Below are 11,264 nucleotides of genomic sequence, written 5' to 3'. Positions count from 1 at the left end.
ATGTCTTTACATGGAAAACTATGAAATGGTTATATGGACACTTCAAAAGTGTGGCAGTGCATTATATCTGATACCAAACAAACAGGCAAACTTAAGGCCTATATGATGTCAGCTCACATGTTATGAGGCTTGATGAAGAAAATCACCACTCATTAACACACTCCATCCTTCTTATTAGCAGTTTTACACGCTAATAAGCACACCTAAGCACACACAGCTACACGCCCTCATGATCCTTTACCGAACAAGAAACAATTTAAGTTCTGAACGTCCAGTTGAAACATGAAAGACGCTTTTGTGTAGGTCCTGATGCTAGCGATTTGAAGCGTGCTCCCGAGCATGTAAGTGATGGCAACATTCCAGATGTGGATCCAACACATCGGGGAGGAAAGGTGTGGTAATAAGTCTTCCACGGTCATGGTTTGACATGGTCATTTCTCTGCGTGGATGGGGCACATGTGTAAGTTGTCCAGGCCGTCCACAACAATTGCTTCATCTATGAGGCAGCTTATTTATGTAAGGAAGCATCTGGAATGTGTAAACATGTTTGTACAGAAAGCACACACACACACACACACAAGCAGCAAGCCATGTAAACCCCACACACACTAACACACACACACACACAGACAAGGGCTGTCACTTTACGTTCGAAAATCGATTGCACAATCGATTGGACCAACCAACACAAGTTTCGAAAACTAAAATAGGGAATCGATTTTAATCAAATATGTACACTATTAATTTTAAACGAATTAAACTAATGAAAAAGATAGATGTAACAAAACTCAGGAACAAGCAGGAAAAAAACGAAGAATTCCAAAGTGAAGTAAGCATTGCGAAAGCTAGAAAGAAAATTCCCACCAATTATACGCACCGGAAACAGCTTTTTCAATCGGCTGCTGTGCTGCTGTTTTTTTGCCAAAACATTGAGGACAACGCTATCAACCTGTGCGACATGAGAGATACGAGTGATGGGCCCTAATAACTTGAGGAGTTCGATATGGAAGCACTTCGGGGTTTGGGTATATCAGACTATGGAGAAGGACAAAGCGGTATGCAAACTGTGCAGTCGTGAGTTCTACGTAGGCGAAATTTGTTTGACATTTCTAATTGTAAACGCAGCCACGTTGAAGCCTGCAGTAATGTTTTTCACTGATGTTATGGCAGTCCACTCTGCTTATTGTTTTTCGAGAATGTTGCACTCCTGTTTGTCATTGTGCACGAAACTTCACGCCATTGTGCGTCTTCAAGCGCCCCCTTTACGTTCGTCCTAATGTCTGTTAGTTGTTCGTGGATTGTCCTATATTTGGTGTTGAAAATTGAAACGTCTTTAGACATGAAAAATCGATTTTACAATCGATTCAATGAACAATTATGTCTCAAGAATCGAACAGGATTTTTTTCACAGAAGTGACAGCCCTAACACAGACACGCACACACAATGAGCTCATGTCACACTAGACTGTTGACCTACTGCCTCTCTTCATGTCGTGAGGAGCACGACAAATGCACATAAATCTCTGTCTGGTTGTGTCCCACCCCTGTACAACAGCCAGTATAAACATTTTCTTTTGTCTTTCATGCCCTTTATGTCCTTTATGAATGGAGACGGGAAGAGTGACAAACCCAAGTTATCACCCTCATGTGGCCTCTTAATCTCTGGTCATACCAATGTCATTTAACACAAGGGGACCGATGGCAGGATGCTTTGTACGTAGTACAGACAACAAGAGAAATGCTGCTCTTATGAGTGGTATTGCTTTATGAGTCTGATTCATAGCATCTATTGTGCAAAACAAGGGTGGAAATGTCTATTGCTCTTTTGTAATGATAGTACCAAGTTAGTCCAAGTGATGACTGAAGGCGTATATGTTATTGGTAAATCTACCTAAAGGAATCCAGTCACTGTAGAGCAGGGCTATCTTCTACCGTTACAGATTAAGGATGCATCCCGTTCAAAGGCACACAGTTAAAAAATATATACATACACTAAGAAAAATCAATGCCTCAAAAAGGGGTGTACGCTCAATGTACAGTGCATCAATGTGGGAGACATATGGGTTATGTAGATTTGGCAAATGTCACTCGTAAGGTCCACAAAGGAGCTTAGGGGTTCTCAAAAACGCAGATGGTTCTTTAGAAAATGGTTCCAAGTTCCTCTTTACATTCTGTAAAAAAATAACCTCCTTGGGCAGGCATCAATGACCATTCCATACTGCATTTATTCCCCATTTCTGCAAAATCACTTGAGCCAACCATCAAAAAGTCCCATAATGACACCAATATAAAAAGTTATGCATTGACAAAAATCCCCCCGAAAACAGATGTCTCAGCGATCAGTCAGAAACTCCTGGTTGAGGACAGTTCTGCTCAAGTGTTCCTCCAGTCCCTAAAAAAAGTTCCCCTCTTTTTGGACCGGTCCTGCCGTGCCCCTCGTCACCCCTCAGGGGGGGCATCAGTGGATGTCTCCGTTGTAGGACTTGCTCTGCATTTGAAAGACCGTCTCCACTGCATGTGTAGAAATGGGCTGTTTGTACAGAGGGTTGGATGCCTAGAGAGAGAGAGAGAGAGAGAGACAAAGAGACAGAGAGACAGAGAGAGAGGGAGACAGAGAGAGAGAGAGAGAGAGAAAGAAAGAAAAAGAAAGAGGCCAGTGAGAATGAAGAAGAAATGTATGAAAAGGTTCCAGTTCCAATAAACAAAGACATTATGCAGTCTGGGTGAATCAACAACTTCAGAAAAGAAGACGACTTTCTCTCTCCACTGACTGAGACAAGTTCCAGGATGCTTTCTGCTTTTAATCAGAAGATTATGTTTTTGCCAAGACTATGGTTTCATATGCAGGCATTTCAGATTTCCATCTCAAAGATTTATAATGTGTACACAATCATTACACATGACACCCAACGAGGATGGGAATAGGCATGAGACCGAGCAAGGACACCTGCTGCTGAAAGCCTTTGCCTAATCTACATCTGACCTCAAGCCCCATGAAAAAGCTATAGTTGTACAAAATAAATCCATTCCTCATATCAAAACAGCCTGAAACCGTGATATATGAGACCAATGAAAGCCATCTGATTTCCTCTGGAATCAATGTGAGATGGGACATTAAATCTCTGTGATTTCTCTCAGAGGGCTTCCCAAGTGTTAAACTTCAGTAAAAAGTAAAGTGACTTGTATTTAGCTGATGGCTTTATCCAAAGAGTCACAGACTCACAAATGGCGGGACCGAGAAATTAACTTGGGTAGACTGATTAGCTACATCCAACCAAGCTCTACCAAACACTCGCCCTAAACTCAGTAGAGGCTCATCCTTACCATCTCATAGCGAGCCCTGGAGCGGGCGTTCTGGAAGCGGGCGAATTCGCGGCGGTCGTGGACGGTGATCACCATCTTCCAGATGGCCAGCAGCACAATGCCCACCAGCAGAATGCTGCCCACCACAGCCAGCAGCACGGTCAGAGCATCCGGGGCAGCGCCACACTCTACAACAGAGAAGCGGTCAGAGATGTCTGAGTCACGCGGATGCAAACACAGAAACAGACTATACAAACAGACATGCTAGGCAGGGAACACACACACACACACACACACACACACACACACACACACAGATTCATGTACATAACCCCCACACACACACACCACAAACTCTGTTAATACTCAAAACCCATTTAAGACAGTCAAACTCCAAAACATCCTGTCAGCACACAACTTAACATCTGAATGCGTGCCCAGCTATGCATGGCTCTTTAGGTGCGTTTGACTTCATTTCCCCTCGATCCCAACTGGCTCCTGGCACGGACTCCAGGCCAACCACGCAACCCTGTGCCCTCTGAGAGCCTGAGTGACTGATGTGGGAAGTGAGGTGCCGCAGGCCTGACGTCACCCACCTGGCTCCTGCAGCGCCGTGAGCACTGATTGGCCGTTGGCGTGCTCCGAGTAGGTGAACTTCATCACGCAGTCATTCTCGGTTTTATACAGGCACAGCACGGCATTTGGGTCATCAGTCTCTGCGAGAGGAAACACGTATTAGAACATCACAGACGTTAGACATTACAGCTGGATAAACGGCACGGCTCACTTGGATTAGACATTACAGCTCATTAAGGTTCAGATAGCAGGAGGGAGGGGGAGAGAGAGAGAGAGAGAGAGAGAGAGAGAGAGAGAGAGAGAGAGAGAGAGAGAGAGAGAGAGAGAGAGAAAGAGAAAGAGGGAGAATAAAAATTAGCATAAACGAAAGCAAGAGACTGAGGGCAGAAAACAGAGAGATGGGGTAAGGAAACATACAACATGCCCACTCTAGCAAATGAAAACAAAGCAGGAATAAAACCACAACGACTAGTTTAAAGCTGAAATCACAGTTGGAAGGGACAGGGTCTTGCATTCCCCATTGAGGACATTGGCTTGTCACGGCCTAATGGAATGTTTTAATTTCTTTTTGACGTATTTCAATATCCTCAGAATGGAAAAGTTGTCCAAATTGACCCCCTTCCAAACCTCCAGTCTCCCCTTCTTCCCCAAACCCCCCTGTCCCTCACTCCCGTCTCCCCCCTAGTCCAGCCTCCACTCGGTGTGAAGAGTTTCCAGGAATGCACATGTGGAGTCCATTAAGGAAGTCAGATGTCTGAAATAGCTGAGCAGAGAGAAGACCCTTAAGTACACGGGGCTAGCAGTATGAAGGGACACAGAGAGAGAAAGAAAGAGAGAGAGGGGGATGGACAGATAGATAGAGAGAACACGTGGGAGAGGCAGGAAAAGAGAGGGACAGAGGGAGAGGGAAAGAGTGAGAGAATGCTGGGGTGACACAAGACGTTCAAAACTCTCTTCATCTCATTAACTGTTCTGACCCCGTCCACGCACGTTAGCCGCTCCATAACAATACATTATTAGCGCATTCCTAGACGGGAATAAACTGTTCCCTGCTGCATGGCAGGATCTAATTACGGCTGAAGGATGAGAGCTGAGGCTTTAGACATTATTTCCTCCTTTTATTGACTAGGCTGTCTCAGAAATAAGCCCCTGAGAGCTCTTCATATCAACAAACTATGTGGATCTCACTGGGATGTCTTTGGATGACAAGGCATCCATCATCAACACTTTATGACTTTATTCAGCGTGGAAATGTAAGTAAGCAAGTCGACATGTGCATGCCAAATCAAGTACACTCAAGTATGCTAAAACAAATGAACCATGGTAACCAGAAGATGCTGTGGTTGTAAATAGAGATGTGTCACCCAGGCCAAATGATTGGGTTTATGGGCACAGGTTCTCATTACAGGCTATAAGAGGACCTAGAGCTGCCTGATGAATGGCCCCAGACTGCCAATCAGGCAGTTAATAATATAAACAGAGCACCTTGGACGCATAGAGGGACGGCTCCGTCCAGGACAGGAAGCAACATTCTGTCCCTGCCAAGACACACAAACCTGACAGGTGTTTTGGCCCTGGTCACCATAAACGTCCATCTCAGAAAACACTTTTGGAAAAGCCACACTTGCGTAAATCTGCAGATCTGGACAGCAGACGGCACCTCTTTTTCAAACCCTTATCCTAACCGCAGCACCCACATGGAGCAAAAAGGTGCATGTGCAGCAGATCCAGGCCCAGCTGAGGCCTCCGGGGCGTTTTGATGACAGCAGGTAGACACTGAAGACTCCCGTGGGAGAGAGCAAAGATAACAGCCAATACTGCTGCGTCATAGTTCTCTCTCCCACATAGCCAGAGTTCTGATGGCTTTGACCTAATGTCCACTCATCACAGGACACAGCTGAGGGTGAAACCAGAGAGCTCTCAACCGTCAGCAACTACTCCATCAGCTGCTGACAGTACTGTCCCTTTTCACTTACCGTAGCTAAAAGAAAACTAGCTTGTCAACATGCTGATGCTAAAACCTACTGACTTTGCCTCTGAAAAGTACGGTCCATGATTCTGGCAAAACGTGGTTGATATATGAGCTCAACAGCCAATCAAATTAGACCCCTCCTTTCCATGCTCCTGAAGCAACGTGTTGATTGGCTGGAATTTTTTTTATTGTTCATGGCTTGGTCCACTGCTCTACAATAGTTTCCGACTTACAGAGCCGGGGGCCGTGTATGTTTTTTTCTTTAAGGACAGATGAGCAGCTGCCAGGGGGGCCGTCATGGCTGATGTTCACACAGCTGCAGCCTTCCGATCGCTGCAGCTGGCGCTCGCGACTGGAGCCGCGGGCCGCCAGGCCACCATACACGAGCCAGAGTGCTTTCCCGCACACGCTCACCGGACGCCTGCCCTGTGGGCGCCTCATCAAAGCCACGCAGCAGCTTCCTTTTTGTACGAGTCACCACGGAAGCATCTAGTACACCGACCTGTTCTGGAAAATCTCTACAGGGCCAAAGCTACAGCACAGTGACCTGCACTCCATTTAGCCTAAATCATTATCATTCAATTTTTGGTTAACTTTTTTGTGTTTTCTGAAAAACTTGAAAAAAACATACGCCATTAACATATGCCATTATTTTAAAAAGGTGATGATATTGTAAATACAATCACACAGGTAGTGTTTCTTTTAAAAATGACACCAAAAATACACAACAAAGCAGTGATCTGTGTTTCACATGATTATGATTAAATTCAGGAGTTTGCACTGGAAGCTTTATATTCAAAGCTACTTATATAATTGAAACAAACAAACATTTGTTTCAGCAGGTGGGTGGTGGTGGGAGTACTCACTTAGTGTTTCCACGGTGATGATCTCGTCTTTGCACTGGCGTTGGCATGTCTGGTTGTCAGCAAGTCTCCCAGAGCCAAAAAGGCGGCACTCAATACACTCCCTGTGAAGACACCCCCAACAAGGTCATTTTAACACTCACACACACGCACTCACACGCACACTCACCTGAGCAAAATTAGCCTGGGTTTACCATTCAAACCAGGATAATGTCCTGAAGTTGCACCAAGTGACCCTAACAACACCCAGTGCAAAAAACATAGCCCTGCTGTAGCCATGGCAATATGCAGCAACTAGAGTCCATCAGCTGGAGTCGAGACAGCAGATTGACCTATGACCTTTCTTTAAGATGGATAAGTGATGAGTGCTGACCGTGCTGCCTTCAGGTCACCAAAGGCATTTGAAGCACATCAGGATTTTGTTTGGGTACCATATGTTGAGTAGAAACAGAACCCAGTGTACAGAATTGCATAAGTTGCTTTTTGTAAGTAGAAAATCCACCCAATACTTTTTATATGAGCACAACTCTGCTAAGTAATTTTACATGAAAATTCTCCCCCAAATCTTAGATTTTATAAAAGAGACAAAATAATTGAATCACTCTTGTTCAATGTAGCCCCCTTGAGGGTTTAGGACAAACATGAGCAAGACAGAATGTTCCAGATCTGCACAGTCCTCTCCTCTCCTCTCTCTCGTACCTCTTTGTGCCGCAGGCATCGGGGCAGGTGGGGCATTTCTCGCAGGTGTCCCCGAACGCCCCCGGCTCGGTGCACTGGCAGCGCCCGCACACGCAACTGCCCCGGCCGCTGCAGATCTGCCCATCGTCCGACACACAGGGCGCCGTCTCCGTGGAGCAGTTGCAGTTGTCGCCCACGTAGCCGGCGTGACACTTGCACTCGCCGCAGTGACATTCTCCATGACCTGGAGGAGGGAGGGAGGGGTAGGGGAGACAAAGACACTCGCTGTTGGCTCCATTTTGAAACACACACACACACACAATAGCAGGCAGTGAGTCAAAGATCACGGTATCACTGCACGCATGCGCATGATGTCTGGTTTACTCAAAGACTGGAGTTTCCAAAGAAAACAGTAAAACGCCATGTTCGATTAACACAAGGAATACATGTTTTCAACATGCAACCCTGTTCACAATAATAATATGCCAGTGAGATCACAGCAAAATATGTGCACCGAAGTGCACACACATGCAATAATGTGCATGCACACACACAAACGCAAACACAAACGCATGCACGCACGCACGCACAAAAAGCCAACAGACATCTTAGTCAGATCCCAACCACAATAAGCCACTGTGACCCACATTCTTTGGAAAAAAACAGCAACCCTTTTCTTGATGGAGTGAAATGGTTTATTCAGATTCCATCCCAGAACTGAACAGAGCAAAAAAGACAGAATTTCATGCTCTCCCCTCCAACTGTGCACCCAGTCTGCAGCGCAGTCACAGTTTATGCCCCAAATGCTGAGTTCAAGCCAGATCATGTTCAACAAACAGCAGAACAAGGTCAGTGGTGCCTACTGGTAGGTATGTGTGTGTGTGTCTGTGTGTGAGAGTGTGTGTGTGTTTACCCAATGTATTATTGCCATGGTTATATTGATGCAAAATGCATGCATATTTTGGTACATTCAACAAATCAAAATGTCTAACTATGGATTTGTATACAACTGGAAAGAGTCTTCGTCTTTCCATTAAAAATGGAAAGATTACTTAAGTCAAATTAACACACCACACAAAACAAAACAAACAACAAAAAAAACCTCATAAAAACATCTGAAATTAGGTTGGGCATTTGAATAGTTCAGACAAGGCTGACTGCCACCTGGCAGCATTGTGGCTAGTGTGCTGCAACACCTTGCTTCTCACAACACCCACTCACTTGGCGAAGCAAGCGAAAAAAGAGTCACACAAAATCTGCCAAAGTGACATAGGCTACAACGTTGCCCTGCTTTCTCTGCGCCTGAAGGCCAATAGCAGAGGGACGGTCCTGTGTGAATTATTCTTTTTATATGCACCTTAAGAAATATGACTGGCAAGCATGCACACATACACACAGTCCCCTGACAGCCCTTTGAGGCTGGTTTTGAAGGCTAGCGTGAGAGCCCAGAATGAGGGGGTATGTCTGGGGGTGGTGGGGGTGGTGGGGGTAGCGGGGTGCCCCTGTAATGGAGCCTTCTCCATCAGGTTGGCCCTCTCGCTCTAATGTTCTCCAGGTGTCAGATAGCGCACAGGAATTCCACAGGGATTAGGTATTAGTGGCACTTCTAGACTCATTTGTTTGCTGATAAATTCACACGGCTCCACTCTCTTGGAAAATGCATAAAGAATTGGAAATGGTACTGAAAACAAGACCGGATATTTGGTCTGATGTTCACTGAGGGAGGTCTTGGGGAACAATTTTTGAACACTTAAAGCATCCACAGAAATATTTATAAATATTAGGCATGAATAAATAAAAAACACAAACTTTCTTGCCCTTAAGACACTACACATCTCTAAAAGCATAGTCCAGGCAGTGGGCAGCAGCAGCAGCAGTGTGAGCTAGGTGAATATTTTTGAACATTCTAATACAAGATTCCGTTCCGCAACAATTGAAGGTTCTAAAGTTCTATGTTGAATTCAATGAACCCAGATATTCTTTTGAACGTTCATTTCCCAACATTCCCGTCACACCAGTGTAACGGCAGGGTATGGGTGAGCCTGGCTACTTGAAGGAAACATTCCCTTTGTGGTCAGCTCGCATGCTGATGGCCAGCGGAGAAAAGAATTTAGGTCAGTGAGATGACAAATTCAATTACATCTGTTCATCACAATGGGGATGTGCACCGAGGTTTCCTTACAGCACTAATAAGTTCCAGGTTATAATGGGAGACAATACCTCCTGGCTTCTTTACCTCCATGAGAACAACGGAGAGACAGCGCACATCATAAAGACGTTGTGTTTTAGTATCAATTTCCTGTTCAAAAAGTAGCTCCTGCAGGATCTGTTACGGTATGTGGGAGATCAGGTGCTCAGTGAGATTTGGGGGGAGGGACTGAACTATCCACAGTTTTGGTTGAGGCTAGTGCTCATCTAGTGCTCATCGAGCGTTTGTTTTCGTTACCTCTGTTGAACTTGTCCGCTGCTGGCTCTAGTGGGACTTGGTGAGGAGTAGGTCATGCTGCCACACCTTGTGGTTTAATGGCTTACAGGGACGTTACGGGCGGGCCCAGAGTGAGTCACTCAGTGACCATGCCACAGGCCAGGAGCAGGCTAGCATGCACGCACACACACACCAGGAAAATAAAGACAGATATGCATGCCATGCTAACATGCAAAACACTCTCTCCCTGACTAAACATATGGCAAACAAAGAAATCTGTTTCTGTTCTCAGAGTGCAAGTACAAAGTACAAATGCAAGAAGCAAGTACTGGCAAGTACACCTCTTTCTCAAAATCCCCTTGAACTCTATAGTCTGTGTGTGTGTGTGTGTGTGTGTGTGTGTGTGTGTGTGTGTTCTTAAACTACACAAAGACGTCAAAGTGGGGGCATCCAATAATGTTAGGGCTACTGTAGAGAAGAATCAAGTCTCAACATGAAGCCAAACATGTCCAGGAAAGTTATCGGTCTTAGAGCTTTAGCAAGCATATACTCTTGATGCTATAGACATAAAACATATTTGCATTTTATTACTGACAGAAACTTCATAGTTTCATACAGACATTTCCCCACACTTAATCTGATAGAGATGCTGTTAGCCTGTCTGTATTTGTGCACATGGTTCAAATGGTAATAACTAAACACTTGTTAAGGTTGTTCTTTCTTTGTGTCTGGTAGGTATACCATGATCCTTCTGGCTTATTTCTCAACTCGTCATTGGACCAACAAGATGTTCTTGGTTTGTGAAATATTTATTTTAAAGGAAGAATCTTAAAAGGGACACCAGGCAACGTTGTCGTGTTAATTAATCATCTTCGTAAGTCGGTATATGGTTAAATGACTCATTGCAGGGCGAATGAAGACTCTCTCGCCCACCCCTTCTGCCTGTAGGAAGAATATCCCACTTACAAGTTCGGTGTATCCTACCCGCGACCTTCAGTCTCACAAAGTCTCAGACATTGCGAGAAGCGGGATCAGTTTACATCCTGCATCCCCAGCACAGATGCAGGCTAACAAAACCCGGCTAGTGATTGTTGCAAACGTGTATAATGGCAGAGCCGGCAAAGAAGCAGCGAAAACCCTTGACGGAAGATGCAAAGAAAAGGAAAAGAGCTTCAGACCGAGCGAGGGCTCACACACGTATCGAAACGTACAGATGCTAGAGGGAGCTTTGTAGAGAAAAAGCACTCATGGTTGCCTGGTGCCCCTTTAAAGGTTGTATCAGCCAAAAAAGGCCCAAACATAAATGATCACATTCCTCCAAACTTTCCTAACGATCCGCTAGCTGTCTGCCCCTTAAGCAGGCCGTCAAAAAAACGCGTCTCTGTAGGCAGCCTAGGCTCTGAGATCTGTACACAAAAACAATTGCTACCAACAAGGGTTGGCAACC

At 45.2% G+C, this 11,264-nt stretch overlaps 1 protein-coding gene across 2 annotated transcripts in view; it reads right to left on the bottom strand.

Annotated features, from left to right (window-relative positions):
- Nucleotides 1–1,745: 1,745 nt before the first annotated feature.
- itgb5 (integrin, beta 5) overlaps nucleotides 1,746–11,264 on the bottom strand; it is a 46,733-nt gene continuing 37,214 nt past the window's right edge. For both annotated transcript variants that reach the window (XM_048239316.1, XM_048239315.1), the window contains exons 11-15: nucleotides 7,414–7,636; nucleotides 6,718–6,818; nucleotides 3,900–4,019; nucleotides 3,325–3,491; nucleotides 1,746–2,554 (exon numbers count right to left, since the gene is read on the bottom strand). In XM_048239316.1, coding sequence (XP_048095273.1) covers nucleotides 2,459–2,554; nucleotides 3,325–3,491; nucleotides 3,900–4,019; nucleotides 6,718–6,818; nucleotides 7,414–7,636 — 707 coding nt within the window. In that variant the 3' untranslated portion in view covers nucleotides 1,746–2,458. The remainder of the gene's footprint in view (nucleotides 2,555–3,324; nucleotides 3,492–3,899; nucleotides 4,020–6,717; nucleotides 6,819–7,413; nucleotides 7,637–11,264) is intronic.

Source organism: Alosa alosa, chromosome 3, assembly GCF_017589495.1.
Source record: "Alosa alosa isolate M-15738 ecotype Scorff River chromosome 3, AALO_Geno_1.1, whole genome shotgun sequence".
Lineage (NCBI taxonomy): Eukaryota > Metazoa > Chordata > Actinopteri > Clupeiformes > Clupeidae > Alosa > Alosa alosa.
This window is presented reverse-complemented; position numbering and strand designations above follow the sequence as displayed.